This window comes from Alosa alosa, chromosome 17, assembly GCF_017589495.1.
Source record: "Alosa alosa isolate M-15738 ecotype Scorff River chromosome 17, AALO_Geno_1.1, whole genome shotgun sequence".
NCBI classification, from domain to species: domain Eukaryota; kingdom Metazoa; phylum Chordata; class Actinopteri; order Clupeiformes; family Clupeidae; genus Alosa; species Alosa alosa.
In genome coordinates, this window is record NC_063205.1 from 14,033,655 (window position 1) to 14,051,695 (window position 18,041).

An 18,041-nucleotide genomic window follows, 5' to 3' on the forward strand; every position below is an offset into this window, starting at 1 on the left:
TCCCTAAACAACACATCAGGACACCTTTCTTTCCTTTTTCATTTGATCACTACTGCAATTCATAGACATATGTTGTACGTAGTACACACAAGCGTACAATGCATTATTTTGGAGATAGAAATGTTGTACTGCTTTGTTTTTCAGAAAAACAGTAGTAGCGTATAACAGAATTTTTTGTCACATGAATTACCCAGACCCAAAGAAACAAATAGCTTATTACGTGAAACTGACCTGCTTATAATTTAATGTCAAACACCATCTCAACTAACTGAAAAGCAGGATTGTATCACCATCGCACTCATTCCAATAATTTAACCATAACGTGTCGTGAACAACGATTTATTTGGCTAATTATCATGTATTTGTCCACGCCTTTACCATTATAAGACATTGAATTGTACTAAGAAATTGCTAATTTCAATTAACCAGACCCAAAGAAACAAATAGCTTATTACATGAAACTGACCTCATTATAATTTAATGTCAAACACCATGTCAACTAATTGAAAAGCAGGATTGTATCACCATCGCATTCATTTCAATAATTTAACCATAACGTGTAGTGAACAATGATTTATTTAGCTAATTATTACGCAGGCTATTTGTCCACGTCTTTTACACTTATAAGACATTGACTAAGAAATTGCACTGATTTCGCGTGATTCTAGCTGTTTTACAGCATGAAGGAGTTTTGGTCAGGATAAGTATCTCTATATTTTGTTCGAAACAACAAAAAACAACTATTTGTTATAATTATTATTATTATTTACTAAATTTACGTAGTTTAACTTACCTTACCCCACACGGCCAGCTCTCGCTCTACGATGTGTTTCCGCTTTCTTGTGGTGGCGTGTGTCACATGACAGCAACCAGCCTATCACACTGGGGCTCTTATACGGGGCTCTTCGGCGTTTTTCGAACGTTTACATACCACATAAAATCTGCAGATGACACAGCAATAGTGGGGTTAATACAGAATAGCGAGGAGACTAACTACAGGGCCTGGGTGGATCAATTCGCGAAATGGTGTAGGTCCAGCTGTCATCTTCTAAATATACAGAAAACAAAGCAAATAATAATAGACTACAGTACAGAACTGGGAGCCAGCCCCCCCAGTGTATGGTTAAAAATGGTGAGGATGTTGTGATTGTAGTCGAGTACAAGTACTTAGGCACAATAACAGATAATAAGTTGCAATGGGACAGTAATACCAACACCATCTATAAAAAGGGGCTGCAGAGGCTGCATTTTATGTGCAAACTAAGACAATTTAGAGTGGATAGAGATATATTACTTTTCTATCATTCATTTGTGAAGAGCATGCTACTTTTTTGTTGTGTTACCTGGTATTTCTCTTTGTCAGTGACCAAAAAAAACCAAACTGAGCAAGATAGTTAACATGGCCAGCAAGGTTGAGGGGCAAAAACCAGACAGTATTGCTACGACCTGTGAAAGAAGGGTGTTGAAGAAAGGTCATGCAAATAATAGAGATATGTCACATCCCATACACCAGGCATATGAGGTGTTGCCATCAGGGAGGTTCAGGCTACCTTCTTTCCAAACAAATTGAGCCAGTAGGTAATTCATTCCAACTAGCATTACATTGATGAACAAGACGTTACCTGCAGGACCATGCACTTTCTTTCCAGCTGGACTATCACAGTATGCACAACTGCACTTTATCATTCTATAAATGTGTAGTGGGGTCTGTGCCTTCTGCCCTGATGTTGTGTATGTGTGGGAGTGTGGTAGGGTGGGGGCGGTTGGGGTGAGGGAAATTCTGGTCTATATTCCGTCTTGTATTCAGTCTTGTCTAACTGTCTACTGTATGGCGCAGAACAATTTTCCGAAAGGACAAATAATAAATCTATCTATCTATCTATCTATCTATCTATCTATTATTTTAGAAGATTTTGGTTTGATTTTGGTTTGAACACCTTTCTACGAAAATCAATCTTGGGATAAAGTAATTATACACTACTCACCCTGGGGCTCATATAGGGTTTTTCCTCTAGACCCTGCAAGTGGCAATAAAGACAATTTAGACCACCATGGCGTAAAGTATATAAGCATGCTTAAAATGCAACAAGTACAAAAAAATCATATACAGACACAAACACAATCATACACAGTCATATTTTTATGTCTGTTGGACAATTCAATCATCCACACTCATCCCTCTCCTCCCAAGGGACATATGCATCTCTTTGCATTCAACGTAGTTTTCAACAACAACAATAACAAACAGCAACAAAGCTTTTCTACATATGGGTGTAGAATTTTTGATAACATATGGCTCCTTTTATCCTAAAGAATGTCAAATACATACCGACTGGCTCATCAAAACAGGAAAGGCTATCCAGACCAAGTCCATGTAGATCCTTCACAGTGGAAAATGAAGAGGCCTTATCTGAAAAAGATCAATAGAAACCTTACTCTAAATCTCAATCCAAGAACAATTACTATGTGTTCTCCTTTTCTTCAGTAGCAAATACACTGCCCGTGAATCAGAAAAAAATATATTGGTGTCCCAATATAATGTTTACTCATAACAGCTGGCAATAGTGATTGCATGCAGATAAGTAACCATGCAGCAAGATTGTGTCAGCTTAATGTTACAGTTTGTGTTAGGAAACAGTAGGTGAGTGGCGTGGGTCAGCATAGGAGACGGTAGACGAGTGGTGCTGGACAGTAGGCAAGAGGCAAAAGATAGTAGGCAAGTGGCGCAGGGCAGTAAAGGAGACAGTAGGAGAGTGGCATGGAATAATAGGAAACAGGCACGCCACCAACAACAGTCGCGAGTGGCCTACTGTAATTACTGCTATTATTATTATGTATTATTTATGTATTATTATCAATTTGTTTTGTTATAGGCTAGACACACATTCCATATTCACTGTATAGGCTATTTCTGTCACTGTACACATGTCATCTGGAAAACTTGCCTATTTATCTAACTGTTGTACATAATTAATCTTGATCGTCTACATAACTGCTTCTTTGCACTTCTGGTTGGATGTCAACTGCATTTCATTGGCTCTGTACCTGTAGCCTACTCTTTTAAATTACAATAAAGTTGAATCTAATCTAAATCTAGCCTAATCTCTCTAATATTATGGGCTACACACATTGCAATTCTCTATTGAATTAAACCCATCTCTTAATCAGGTTAAAGAAATACAAAATTATATTATAATATAAGTGAATATCTAACATCTGGAGAACTGCTGTATCAGAATACAATTGTTTTATAGCTGATATGTGGCCTAAAACAATGCGCGTTTTCGCAACAAAATCTATTCACGTTCATCATGATTATCGATTATACATGCCTGGCTGATAGGCTACCTCCCAGCTGTTAGCTGTAGCCCACACTAACAATATTAGGCTACAATGTTAATTTACACAGACAACAGCTGTTTTACAGATTACTGTAACATTACATCATGCACGTTAGCTAAATTATAAGTTGTGCAAGCCTACTCTGAATTCACAGTATTGCCCATGCATAGGCTACTATTTCATGTTAAATCAACTTTAAAATGTTTTGCTCAATTGCTAGCAAAATGATCATGCTAGCGGCAGTAGCAAGGCTCACCTCATTTCCCATTTGGATTCTTCTTTTTTCTCCGTCCCTGCTCGGTTCTTGTTTCTGGATTCTGGGGTTCAGCCTTCTAAAACTGCTAGCTAGAAGGTGGCTCCTTCTAACCCACAACTCAAAGCAGGCTTAAGAGTATGAAACTGCACGTCAAAAGCATCAAATAACATTCTAGCCATTTTGGGTCGGGCTTTTTGACAGATGGCGTGGTTCTGGCTGGCTCATTGAATGAAATACAACGTGATAGTAACCGCGATAATTACGTCCTGCTCAACACGTTTTTTAACAAGGAAACGTGTTACACAACACCTCCCAATAGATTAATTAACGTGACAGTGACACGTTCAGACGTGAGACTGGGTTGGACATGTGGCCTTTGTGCCCCCCACCAAATATGCCCAACTGAAGGCCAAGTGGCCTTGCCCCCACAATGGTGAAATTCCAAGCCTGCTTGAGAGCTATCTGTTGTTCTTGTAAGTCTATGTCAATATACCTGTAAATACTATATACGTGCAAAAGACGCTTGGTGTGCGTGCGGATACTGTTTGGAGTGCGTGCGAGCAGAAGTGTCTTAGTGGGCAAATCCCCACGTGTAGGTGAGTGCATGAACTTTTTAGGGGAACAGGACATTCTGTTCTTTACTGCAGAGACACAAATAAACATACGTTAGTTTTGGTCTAACTGCCTGACAGTCAGTCAGCTGGTTTACATGAAATAGGCCTAGACATTAATAAAATGTTAAAACACTACATTTTTTTTTAATTTATTTATGATACATTATTCATTCACAAAGAAAATTGGTGTCCTTAAAGGGTTGGATATTTCCTCATTTGTTTTACTTAAGGCATTAAGATCAATTTCCAAAAGATTATTTTATATTCCTTTTTAGTCAACTTTAGCATGGCTTCAAAAACGTAACTAACTGTACAATAGGAGGGAGGAAACCTCAACTCTGATTGACTGAGTGACATTTTGGGAAGGAGGCACTTCTAGAGTGGCCAAGTGTATGAAAGGCAGAGCACAGCTACCTCCAGATCATATCTCATCAGGTTTCCAGTTGGACAACTACTTTCCCTCTACTGCCTGATAGTTCGGTCTACACCAGGGGTCTCCAACCTTTTGGGGAATAAGGGCTACCTGAAGGACCTGAAATCATATGGAGGGCTATTCATTTGAAACAGACACTCACCCCTCTTTGCGAGGGTAATCCTCTTGAATAATATGTGATTTTTACATTTAAATTATGTATAATGTATAATGTTCAATATTAAGCAACTGTATTTTCATTCACTATTTATTACCCTAAATAGTGAACACACACACAGGCTTACATAAATGCTTAGACATCTGATTCTTCAATATCAATATTCAACACTACCAACATTTTTGTTTAGTTTGTTCATTGCAAAGTTTGCATGGGGAAAACTAATGTATTTTTTAACAATAAAATGCAATCTTTTGTGCACTGAATAATTTAGTTTACAAGAATTAATTATTTTTTACAAGAATTTTGAGTTTTGTTTTTCGCCGGGTAATGTGCAGCCCTATTTCACGGCATGCATGCCACAAGACTTTCAGTGCTATAACTACACCAGGCAGTAGAGGAGAATAGGCCCATGAGCTGAAGCAATCATTTTATAGACCTTGAACAATCATGCGCGAACCCTATAAGACGAACCCTGAAAGGCTACATAGCTTTTGCAAAGATATGCTCTTCCACTGGCTACACCAGACCAGCGAGATTTTTTTGTTGTTGTTTACGCTCTATGCGTGCAAACAGGGTGTAGGCGCTCCACTTCTGTTCTTGTTTGGAGAATCGACGGGAAAGGGATTCAGAGCCAGAGGCTAAAATTAAAGGGGAACTATGCAGTTTTTTTTTTAAGCTACAGCCCAATTCTGAAGTTCAAAATAGTTTAGGCTACAGAACAAATTCTGAATTTATTTTCAAAGTGCACCAGATTGATGCATTTAAAAGTTAATACGCTACAACAGAGTAAGATTCTCGAGCAAAAACTAAAAGTCTACAGTCTGCAGAATTGACGCTTGCTATACCGCTGCAACAAAATTCCCTGATATTCCATGACTTTGACCCCAGAATGATAGCATTCCCTGACCTCCCATGGAATAGACTTTCCAAAATGCCATGATATTCCAGAAATTCCATGACCCGTGGGAACCCTGTCATTATTAATATGTTGTGATTTGAATAATATAAATCTTGTCATTTCAATATATCAGCTTCCAATTCAGCACATACTGAAATCCAATGGACTCAAGATCAGCCAGAGGACTCAGGTGGGAAAATTAAGGGCTGTGCAAGTATGAAAAGGAAGACAACGAAGAGAGTAGAGGCTGGCCCGAGTGGGAGAACAGAGGACGAACGGACCCTTGACTCCTCTTCCTCAGTGCAACTGGCTGACAGGGATTTCATCATCAGTGTGTTGCTGAGCCTGTCCCAAGAGTAAGTATGGCTGTTTTGAGGAATTGTTGAGGTATAGGATTGTGGTTCATTTTTGCTTTGCTGATCATTTCTGTCTTTTATATGTTGCACATATATATTTTTTTCCATTTATAATTTTCTGATATATTTTTTATTTATTATACACAATGTAATGGATTACACTGAGAGAGAGAGAAAAACAGGTCAGAGAGGAGAGAAAAGAGAAAGAACCAGATTAAGGACAGAAATAATGAAAATTAGTGAAAAGATTGGAGCGAAAAAAAGAAAAACAGGAGTACACTAGTTACATGGTTTTATGCAACCCCTATGGTATAGCCAAGTTATAAACTTAGTAGTAGTAGTAGTAGTAGTAGTTTGGAAAACAGGAACAGTAAAACAGAATTTGGTGTGGTTATTTCCAGGGCCGGAGGGACTTTTTTATTATCCTGGGTGCACAAACGTACCTGCTAAGAAATTACAAAATGAGCTTTGATCAAATTCAAATTTGTTAACAGACTAACTTTCCATAAGAGTTTGGTACCACCAGTTAGTGAGTTAATTTGGAGAAATTCCGATGCTGACTCTGCACCTTAGAAGGAGCCTACACAGTGTACAAAAAGAAAAGTGCTGCCGGCATTGTAAGTCAGTTCAGTCCTGGGACTTGCTTTGGTTGTTGGTATTGAACATTTTCAACTTCAACCACGAAAATCAATTGGAAGTCACTAGCTGATATTACTCGTCACACTGACCTCTCTTTGTACAGGCAATTCCAGTGTCTTTGGGATGCCATGGCAAATAATGTGAGTACAAAAATCCTTGGACAGTTGCAGAAAAAGTATAGAGATGTATAGCTTATGTTGATGAAATGCAGCCCTTAGGAGTCCTCTAAAGCAGACACACTGAGTCCTCGGTGATGGTAGAAAATTGACAGCTCTTGCTGTTTGCTGGGTCAGTGTTCATAACCAATTACCAAAGATGCTGATGCAACCAGGGTCTTTTGCTTTAACACAACCTTTCTTTATATACCTTCGTAAAATGACAGCATACAGATCATTTAAAAAGAAAACCTTTCAATAGAAGAGCTAGGACGACTTGAGCAACAACATTCACTGTATCGCGTTTGCGGTCAGGTCTTTCAGATACAGACTTACTGTACTAATATTGAGAGACATGTTTCATGTCCTGAGACTGTGGCACATCCAAATATCTTCTATGGGATCACTTGTCTTCACCAACGCCTCTAAGGAAAACGTTTTACAACATTCCTATTGAGAGGAATGAGATCAATATTTTAAGATTCCCATACAAGGACAAGTACCCAAACCACATTCATATGAAAAAAAAAAATGTCCTTTAGACCACACCTTTTTAACAGCAATCCGGGTTTTCAGTCAGGAACGATTATTTGCCATCACTCTGGCCTTGTGCTCACTTTTTTAATGGATTGAGGTCTGGACTCAGGCTCTGCCACTCTAAAATGTTAATATTGTTCTCAGTTAACCATGTCTTGCCTCGTGTGGCTGTATGTTTTGGATCATTGTGTGGTTTAATGGTCCGATGATGCTCATTGGGGTAGGTCTCTCGGCAGACTTCCTGATCTTTTCCACCAAAAATCTCAATGTAGCCCCTTGTTTTAGTGTTACCGTTTTAATTAGAGAAGTTCACCAGGTTCCATTGTCTGAAAAACACCCAAAACTAATACATTTCTATAGCTATTCTCCACATTGTGGATGGTGTTTTGGTGGTTGAAATTTTCACTCCAGCTCAAAATGGATCACTTGGTCATCTTGGATGCTGATCATGGATCACTCTTCTCCAAACATGCATAACTCAGCTAAACCTTTATAAGGACACAACTGTCCTTATACACAACGCTGGATTTTTTTTTGACCCAGGGACATGGCCTGAGATTGGCATAAAAAAAAGAAGCATTACATTCCAATGACACCATGTCCCATTTCAATTGTGGGGGTTAGAAAAGTATTCTTTTGGGATGTTTTTCAACCAGGAGGACCTAGTGACCTTCTCAAAGTAAACATTAACACTAAAGCAAGAGGCTACACTGAGATTCTGGAGGAAAAGATCAGGCAGTGTGCCAAGAGACCTGCCCCAATAGGCATCATTGGACCATTAAACCATACAATGATCCAAAACATACAGCCAAACAAGGCAAGAAATGGTGGCTTGGTAGGTATTATAAAAAAACATTTTGAGAGCTTTGATGGCAAATAAAGATGTTTTCATTGATTATTTAAAAAGAGTATGAATAATTTTCATGCCATTTCATAAAAAACTTAAAAAGGATAAAAATGATTATTTTTGTTTGATTCCATGTTACCACATTGTCTTACAACCTTTTGGCATGTGGTAGTGTCATTTTCAGTCAGAACAAACATATTGGTCAAGAGAAAATCAACATTGCATCAATATTTGCCAGGGGTACAAATAATTTTGTTCTTTATTTCCTCCTAATTGCAAAAACGTTTGTTTTCTTTTTCTGTCGGTCCTCGGTTCCTTGATCGATTACACAGCAAATTATCAGACGAGTGACAGAAGCATAGGGCATATTTTGCCTCCACGGCTCCGCAGACCAGCAGTTTCCTCACCTAAAGTTTGAGAAATGCTGCTTTAGAGGAAGGGGGGCTTTGTTATTTGCCTCGAATAACAAGTTATTTGTGCTGCTCTATGGCAGGTGCCCGTGTCTAAGCTGGCATGGACTTTGTCATCGTGGGTGAAGCAATCTGCGAGGCAAGTGCTTCCTCAAGCGATGATGGAAGTCAAAACAATTTGGGCTACTCTTCCGGTCTCCATGGGTGCCTCACTTGAATCCTCTTGCCCCGACAGAGTAAGGATGAATCTTCAGGCCTTGCAGGCCCAAGCACCAGGTGTCTCCACTTTTGCATCCAAATGCCTTCCTGAGCAGCCGGAGGTGTTGAACCAGGAGGAGTGCTGCCATTCCAGTAGGGCTGCGCTCACTGATGGGGACAGAAACAGCATGGGTGACTCCTGCTGCTCAATGCCTATTGGTGCAACTCCACTGGTCTCTCCGACCAGACTCTGTAGGTTAAATGTAGCTGGGGAATTTCTGTGGAATGCTGATGTTTCAGAGCATTTGCTGAAAACCAGGGGAGAGTTGTCTAATGGTCTGTGCTCTGTCAGTGTTGGGCACAGCTCTGGCATTACCCCTGGAGGTTATACAGGTCATAAGTTGCAAGAGGTTCGCCAGCTGGGGGCCCCTGCCAAAATGTCTTCATACACCTCCTCTGGTGGCCTTGTCTGTGGGAGTCTACAGTTTGACATTTCCTCCATTGGATCCAACATGTCTTCTGCTATGGATGCTCTGAAGAGCACCATGGAAAGGATGGTTCTCTGTGTGGATAATGCCAGAGCTTCTCAGGAGAGGCTTGAGACCCTCTTCGCAAGTGGACTACTCCGACCCTTCATCCAAGACCTGGTGGATCAGCTCCGGGAGGTCATCTCCTTTGGGAAAACCTCAGCTCCCTCCCATATTGAGAGATCGACATCTGACCCTGCCGTTTCACTGTCTAGATGGGCCAACAAGAGTCAAAGGAGACTCACAACGGATAGAAGTGTAGAGATCACTTGGGTCTACATACAGAAGGTTGTTCGAACTTTACTGCGGGAGTTACTGATCACCCTACACATGCCTCGGGCTGAGAATGAGAAAAGTACCTGCTCCTCCAGGACTTACCAGAGGCCCTCTGAGAAGGTGTGCACTGAGGTGGTGGAAGTTTTCACCGAGGCACTGTTGCGGCAGGTAATGACATTGTTACCCAATAGACAGACAACTTGCTTATCCCCTTCACCATCAAAAGCACCCTTGCAGTCCCACTCCAGCCTGGCCAGTGACATTACCCATATCTCACTTGTGCCACCACCACACACATCAGGCCTAAACTTCCAAGGAGACGACTACCGGTGCCTGGTCACAATCCTGGTGGTGAAACTGCTGCTGAACATCCACCAGACAGAAGAGTATGACCGTTTTGTAAGCATTCCAAAACTCTCTCAGATGCTAGCCAACAGGGTGCTGTTTGAATTCTGTGCCATGTCTGGCCTCTCCAAAAGTGAACCTTATCCTCCCACACTGCCAATTCAGAAGGTCTATCGGGACGTCTACAGGAAGCTGCTGGCCGAGTTTGGCACCAAGGGAGAACTTCAGAGGGCTGTTTTTTCTCAGCGAGTCTCTTTCAGCAAGAGCCTGGTCAACCTGCTCTGTGAAGAGCTACTGATGCAGTGTCGAAAAGAGAAGGTGGCAAGCCTCTCAAATCCAAACAAGAAAGTGATGAATGCAGCAAACCTTCCTAAAACTACATTACAGAAAGATCAAGACAGAAAGATCTCTACCAAAGTCTCTTCATTCTTCAAGGAGAGGCGGTCCTCAAAGAAGGTATCTAAACATTACAGTTTGACTTTGATTTAATTCAACCAAAGATGCCTCAGTGTTTGATTTTATTGTCTTGAAAGTTTTTCCGCAGGACCAACCAAGTGACACCACATGGTGGTGGGGCCCATCAGACATCGAGAGCATCTGTTGATTACTGCAATGGCGGTAAGCCTAAATAGGAGGAACTATGATCATCATGTTTAAATCTCATGATGCATAAAATTCGCTGTAAGCATCTTTGCCCTCTACAGGGCTTGATAGCTTAAATCTTACTAACCCCTTCCAATATGTGTAGTTAAATGAGGCAACTAGAATATTTAGTCATCAATTCTTTTTGAAAGAAATGCATTGTGTTTAGTTATTATGTTTTGGTTTGTTCTTAAGGCTCAAGCTCCCTCTCATTCATACAGACAACTCCGGTTCAGGAGACAGGTCCCTCACCCTAACCACTTCTGTGGACGAAACAACGGTCAACGAAACAACTCTCTGATCTTTGTATCCATCATAGCCTTTTTTTCAGTAAGATTTGGTTAAAAAACTTGCATTTTATTTTATCTATAAAAAATAAATTCCAATGAACTACTTCTTCTAAAATAAATTCCAATGAACTACTAGTTTATACACCATGAATTACTTGTGATTCCAGACAAATGGTGGTTGCTTGACCAAGACATCAGCATTGCATCAAAGAAATGATCAAAGTATTTATTATTTTTGGTGCAGGGCACAACTCCACCCTATTATGAGTTACTAGGTCATTAAGAATGACAACACAATTACTGTCAGGAAAAACACATGATTGTTTATGTTCAGAAGCTGAAAAAAGAACCATCATGAAGAATGAAAAGTGCAAATACAAAACATGTGCAGTTCTGACCTCAACTCTTTAAACTCAAAGTAACACAGACGAACTATGGTTGTGTTTAATGCCTACATGCATAAATAAGCAATGTCTTGTGTCCTAAATCCCTATGTAGGACATTATTTTTTCAAATCTGAAAACATGGTCTCAAACATAACACTAGAAACGCATGAACTCGAACACATTCACACATACACACCCCCACACACTGTGGTGTGCCAAAGCTCTCTGATAGAAGCAGGAAACAGGAGAATTTACCACTCTCACATGCTGAGAATGGTGATGGAGTGCATTTGAAACAGGTGGCCTTTGCTTTTCTTTTCATCTTCATTTGAGATATCCATAAGGTTCGAAGTCTCCACCTACACACACACACACACACACACACACGTGATGTCAGTATAGCAGATGTTTTTTACCCTAATGACAAGTCATCCTACACATATTCAGTATCGAGTCTACGGTTGTCACTTCCGATTCTGTCTGACCTACTTGGTGGTAACTGGGACCCTGGACATTATCAATAGATCTATGTATGTAAATGCAGAGTTTGTGTCATAATGTAGCATGGGACCTGTGTATGTAGGTGCTAGGTACTTGCTATGTACAAAATATGGATGCACACCCAAAACAGTACATTTGCAGGCATTTCAGGCGATAGCCTATGTGTACAGACACTGAGTGAGTACTGTACCTGATTCCATTTCTTGGGTTTCTGGTGGTAAACCGACACCTCCTCCTCTCTGGGAGGTGACCTGGTAAAGAGTCTGTTGAATATCAACAATCTGTTAATTATAATAGCTACATGGAATTAACACAATCCCCATCACATGATTACAGACGACAACCTGGAATATATAAAGTTTGAAACATGTTGAAGTGACAATGAATTAGGGGTGGTCACAATTCTCCAAATCCTTGATTCAATTTAGTAATCTATTTTAAAGTCACGATTTGAAATAATATTTCCACACCCGTGATTTCAGAGAAGCAGCTGGTGGTTCGAGTTTGTTTGATGTGTTTTTTAAGTGGAGAAGTTTGGAGTGGAAGTTTGAGGAGATCCTGTGCCACACTTGAAGCATTTTTGTTTTTTTTTTGTCCCCCTTGGCATGCATGCTGGACGTGACATTGTGGGTGTGGCTGCATCATCAATTCTACCTCTGATTTCAAAGTTTGAGATTGATTTCGATTGATTTTTGACTTCACAAGATCGTGACACCCCTTCAATGAACCACTTCCTGTAAACTCAATATAATCCTTTAAAATATTCACACAGTCTTGAACTATTTATGATTATAACATAGCATGGCAGTAACATTAATGGCAGAAGAAATTTATTCAGTGTCATGGGTGAAATGTTTGTCAACTCCCTGAAATTATGGAATGTTGACATTTGTTGCAACCTTTAGGGGTCGGTCTGTCTGTGCCGTTACAACATTTCTCTGACTATGGACTTTTGATGTGTCACTAGCATCACTGTTGTTAATTTTACTTGTAGTTGGATATTGTTAAACTGCAGATAAAGCTGGTGTAAACTTGGGCTGAATTAAGAGAGAGTAAGAAAATAGTGGACTACCTTATGAGGCGATCTCTAGCATCCTGTTGAAATCCGCTGATCTTCTCTGGTGTCAAATGCAGAACCCCGTGAGGGCCCTCACAAACCAACCGGTTAATTGCTGCACGCAAGTTATTTATCTGAGAAAGAAAAACAGTTTGAGAGAATGACTGTATGAGGAGATAGAGACAGGCTGAAATCAGACATTCATAATTTAATCAATACGTGACAAGCACCAATCGTCTGGGTGGTCTGCTCATCATTTTGGAAATGTACATACCCATGTCAATATATGTTATATCTAAATATATATGAACTATTATTACTTTGTATTCTGTCTGTTTATATATGTAAATGTAATTATACATTATATTTACATGTCTGTCTGAATATGAGAACGACAGAGAATGTTTGTGCTTTGTGTGTGTGTGAATGAAAGAGTACAAGGATGACTGGATTAAACAGAAACCTCAGAGATGTCGTCTGTGTCCATCTTGACATCGAAGGCAAGCTCAATGTCGTTGTCTGGCAGCAGACCCTCCGCAGACTGTAAACCGGGGCCGAGCCCACAGAGAGCCCCAGTGAAGTGTGTGCGCTCTTCATCAGTGCTAAAACACACACATGCACAAACAAACAAACAAACAAACAAACAAACACACAAACGTGGGGTAAATTTGAGACTACCATGTATTTAACATTACATTTTTGGTATAATAGATGTTTTAGTTCAGGTTCACGTACAACGTGTTAAGTTTGGGAAGGAAAATACACCAGTATGCAACAAATAAAACAACAGTCTCTACATTATGTACATCAGACTAACACATTCAAGTGTACTTCAACCCACCGTAGCTCCATGACAGGGCAGAAGATCATTGTGATGAGAGCAGGCAGGCCAGGAATGTGAGGCATCAGAGTGGTCTCCCTCAGGAGGATGCTGGAGCCTACACACACACACACACACACACACACACACACACACACACGTACACAGGTATGCACGCACATGAGCGCACACACACACAGATAAATTGGCAATCACACAGACACAGAAAAAACACATTAACACACATTTGCAAAATAAATATGAATGCAGTTAATGACCTATGTGGATTTATGAATGCTCTTGTAAGATAAGGTACAAAGCTTTATGCTCTGCAGAGAAGGCTGATCTGAACACAACAAGTGTTCGCAGTAAGCGCCTGCCTATCCATTAGCTCTTTCTTAGAACTCAGGTTTTTTGTGGTTTTTCTGACAATTTCTAACCACAGTCTGTCGTCTAAAACATATGGCAGTTGCAGACACTTACTTGGGTTGTGGATCACAACTTCACAAGTACATTTGGTTACAAGAAGACTAAGCAAAACAAGAGAACATTAGGTTATCTGAGGACCGAGAAAACAAGAGTAACAACTAGGGTATAAGTTGAAATTAAAGGGGTGGTTCAGGATTTTGGACATAGGACCTCATTTCCAAGTAAGCAAGTGTGATATTTATCAGTGGAGACCGTTTTCAACACGTTTCATCCAGTCCTTCTAATTGCAGAGTTCGCAGGTGCGAGGCTAGCGCAAGTCAACGGTATGTGTTAGCCTGCCACTAAAAACAGTCTTATATATATTTTTTTTGGGGGGCTTTTTATGCCTTTAATGATAGGACAGTGGAGAGTGACAGGAAGCGAATAGGAGAGAGAGCGGGGGTGGGATCCGGAAAGGACCACGGGGCGGGAATCGAACCCGGGTCGCCGGCGTACGGTGCGGGTGCCCCAGCCAGTTGCGCCACAGCTGGGGTCAACTGAAAACAGTCTTACCCACGCCGTTGACTTGCGCTAGCCTAGCACCTGCGAACTCTGCAATTAGAAGGACTGGATGAAACGGCACCCTCCAGATGTCAGGGCTATAGCTAAAAAAACAGAACTTGCTGTTACATAAAAATTTCCATTACAACAAGCATACGCCGGGTGTCACACATAAGCGCACGCGCACACGCACACACACACCTGAGCCACTGACAGACACTGATCCTGCCACCAGCATTCTGGAGTGAGTGTACTGGGGATTCTCATTGATGGACACCTGGTTAATGCTGTCCTTTTCCAGGACAACAGACCTGGGGACAGACAAACACATTTCACAGGACGGAAATAACAGTTAACAATATGCAGTTAACCAAGTCAGGTTGAGTGCACGTGATTCACGCATGAACATTTGGATCTTTCTTTTGGAACTTAGACATGTAGTTCCTATTCCTTTTCCTAAGAAACAAGAACTACGACAACATGTAAGCTTTTCAACCAGCAAACTCTGATCAGAGGAGAGAGTGTTGACAGAGCAGGGATTCCCCCTTTCTCCAGAACAGTCTCTGCCTCAGAGGAGAGAGTGTTCACAGAGCAGGGATTCCCCTTTCTCCAGGACAGTCTCTGCCTCCGAACTAGAGCCAGCTCTTTTTATTACAGCAGCTCAGAATAGCAAGAGTCATCAGTCATTAGTTTCATAACTTGTTATTTTCCTGTTAGTGCTCATCTGTTATCAGTTTCACCACACCTGGGGTGTCTTCCTGTTTTTTGTCTCTTCACAAGGACATCCTGCATTTTCTGGAACACTCTATTTACGGCTTGCTCAAACTGATGTGTGTATAAACTGTAAGCAATGATAACTTTATTAAACATTTCTATAACACCTCCGCTGCGCGTCGGGGTTCTGTTCTCCCTGTCGGGACTTATTATGACCGCCGCGCAGCGAAGCGGCGGTCATATAGGTTTAGTCAGATTTTTTTTTTTTTTTTTTTACATGCCCAAATTTCCGTCAATGATTCCTGGGACACTGAAAGACCGGGGTACCGCGAAACTTGGTGGACATGTAACCCCACATGGATAGCATGGAACCATCGTTTTTTCGTTTTGATCTGTAGCCCCCGCTGAATTGGACCCCCCGAAAGGAGGGTAGGGCAGACACAGTTTTCTGTGAATATCTCGAAAACCGTAGGGTTTAGGAGGACCATTTTTTTTTGTATGTTGATCTCAAGGGGCCATGTCAACCCATTCCATAACCACTCATTTCATGTATAGCGCCACCTAGTTAAACACAAAAAAAGTAAAAATGAGGTGGTGTAATTGAAGGTATCTGTGACCTAACATAGTCAAAACTGCACGAAATTGGAAGTGTAGGATCATTATGACACCCTCTGTATGCACGCCAAGTTTTGTGGAATTCCGTTCATGGGGGCCACACAATAAATTAATTTATGTTACTATACACCAACTGGCCTGTAGGTGGCCGGAGACAGTTTTCTGTGAATATCTCGAGAACCGTAGGGCCTAGGAGGTCCACCTTTTTTTGTATGTTGGTCTTAAGGGGCATGTCAACCCATCCCATTACCACTTATTTCATGTATAGCGCCACCTAGTTAAAAAAATTAAAAAGCAAAAATTAGGTGTTTTCATCTCAATATCTCTGGCTGACAAGGTCAAAACTGCACGAAATTAAAAGTGTAGGATCATTATGACACCCTCTGAATGCATGCCAAGTTTTGTGTACTTTCGTTCATGGGGGCCTTACAATAAAATAATTTATGTGTACATTTAGTGACGCACACCAACAAGGATTCCCGGACACTGAAAGACCGGGTACACAAAACTTGGTGGGCATGTACCCCCACATGGATAGCATGGAACCGTCATTTTTCGTTTTCATCTGCAGCCCCCCCGCTGGACTGGACCCCCGAAAGGAGGGTAGGGCAGACACAGTTCTCTGTGAATCTTTTATGGTATGTTGGTCTCAAGGGCCCACATCAACCTGGCTCATAATCACTCATTTGTGATTTGCCCCCAGGTAAAAATGAAAATGCAATATTATTCTGCTTTAATCGCCCCTATCTTCAGTTAAGATGTTCAGAACTGCACCAAATTTTATGTGTATGATTGACCTGGCATTCTCTGGGGGTCTGGGGGGTATGCCAAGTTTCGTAGAATTTCATCCATGGGGGGGGGGTAAAAAATTAGGTTATGTGTACATTTAGTGACTGTACACTCATTGGCCTGTAAATGGCGGTGCACACATATAAACATGCACACACACAGGCACCCACATACTATCGGTATTAGAACGGCCGATACATAATTACAAATTCAATAGGATCAAAAGAAAGCCAAAATATTCATCATCATCATCATCATGGCTGCATTTTCAGTATTGGCGATAAGTAGTCGTTTGTCCACTAGATGGCGCATCGTTGCAGTGAGACGTAATTTTGTTGGAAGTTAAAAGTGGGTTGAAAAAATAATGGACACTTCCTACAAGGACTGTAATTTACCGCAGCGAACATCTAATAAGGACAGGACGATGTTCACATGAAGTGTAAGTGAGGATGAAGTGAGGATGTTTATCGGACATGCTTGGTTTTTACTGCAGGTACGTTAATCTTGTAATATCAATAAGGACCTGGGTAATGTTACCGTTAGCGTTGGTTGAGTGATGGAGGCCCATTTGATTGATTGCATTTGTAGAAAACTATAAATGCGGTTATACCAAGCAAATTGATAGCAGCACTGTTTGTATCTTTCGACTGTCATTTATTGCACGTGCTACAAAATCATTCTGTGCAATGGAAGATTTACCAACGTTACACCGGTCTGATACAGTTTTGCCTATACATGCGTGAGACTGAGACGCTTGTTTATTTTGTTTTAAGTGCGTGCAGGGTGTGAGAGGGGAATCGATGTGCTTTGATTCCAGCTTGGTAGTTGTAGTCTGTGAAATTAAAAAGCACGTGTGTGTGAAGTATCCAAACAATGACACCTTCATTTCATTATTGCTGCTTTAGCAACACACCTTAAGCTACTGTGTAGTGGGTCCCATTTAGAAGTGGCTACTTCATTCGCGCTTTCCTTGACTCATGGAGCTGCGTGAATGTTATTACAACTTTTCGCCACGATATGGCAGTTTAAGTCCGCTTGATACTGTAAATCGTAAGCCATTGGTTTCCAAATTAGATTTTATTTGTGTCGCCAGCATAGCCTATTGACAATTTATGTTGTCAATAGGCCTACCTTATAATCCTACCTGTAGCTTAGGGAAGCTAACAACTTTCTATTAGGATCTAGTTTGTTAGTTACAGTTTTGTCATAACTCCCTAATGCATTTTTGCATTTAGAATAGCCAGAGCGTGTATATCTCAATCTGA

General features: G+C 40.8%; 2 protein-coding genes and 1 long non-coding RNA gene across 6 annotated transcripts in view; 1 reads left to right on the forward strand and 2 right to left on the reverse strand.

The window, feature by feature from the left end:
- LOC125310600 overlaps positions 1 to 11,020 on the forward strand; it is an 82,508-nt gene extending 71,488 nt beyond the window's left edge. The window contains exons 2-6 of one of the 3 annotated variants that reach the window (XM_048268184.1): positions 5,837 to 6,059; positions 6,802 to 6,838; positions 8,731 to 10,449; positions 10,527 to 10,611; positions 10,857 to 11,020. In XM_048268184.1, coding sequence (XP_048124141.1) covers positions 5,837 to 6,059; positions 6,802 to 6,838; positions 8,731 to 10,449; positions 10,527 to 10,611; positions 10,857 to 10,936 — 2,144 coding nt within the window. In that variant the 3' untranslated portion in view covers positions 10,937 to 11,020. Of the gene's footprint in view, positions 1 to 5,836; positions 6,060 to 6,801; positions 6,839 to 8,730; positions 10,450 to 10,526; positions 10,612 to 10,830 lie in introns of those variants that run through there. The other 2 variants (XM_048268185.1, XM_048268186.1) reach the window with 2 other exon arrangements.
- LOC125310602 lies at positions 1,370 to 3,691 on the reverse strand. Its single transcript, XR_007196325.1, has 4 exons — positions 3,599 to 3,691; positions 2,330 to 2,410; positions 1,986 to 2,018; positions 1,370 to 1,446 (listed from the first exon to the last, which is right to left on the reverse strand). It is a non-coding gene; the product is annotated as an uncharacterized LOC125310602 (long non-coding RNA).
- Positions 11,021 to 11,228: 208 nt separating the features above from the next.
- The window catches only part of tdrd9 (tudor domain containing 9), a 35,747-nt gene continuing 28,934 nt past the window's right edge, over positions 11,229 to 18,041 (reverse strand). For both annotated transcript variants that reach the window (XM_048267267.1, XM_048267265.1), the window contains exons 31-36: positions 14,860 to 14,969; positions 13,711 to 13,807; positions 13,333 to 13,471; positions 12,885 to 13,003; positions 12,003 to 12,075; positions 11,229 to 11,670 (exon numbers count right to left, since the gene is read on the reverse strand). In XM_048267267.1, coding sequence (XP_048123224.1) covers positions 11,572 to 11,670; positions 12,003 to 12,075; positions 12,885 to 13,003; positions 13,333 to 13,471; positions 13,711 to 13,807; positions 14,860 to 14,969 — 637 coding nt within the window. In that variant the 3' untranslated portion in view covers positions 11,229 to 11,571. The remainder of the gene's footprint in view (positions 11,671 to 12,002; positions 12,076 to 12,884; positions 13,004 to 13,332; positions 13,472 to 13,710; positions 13,808 to 14,859; positions 14,970 to 18,041) is intronic.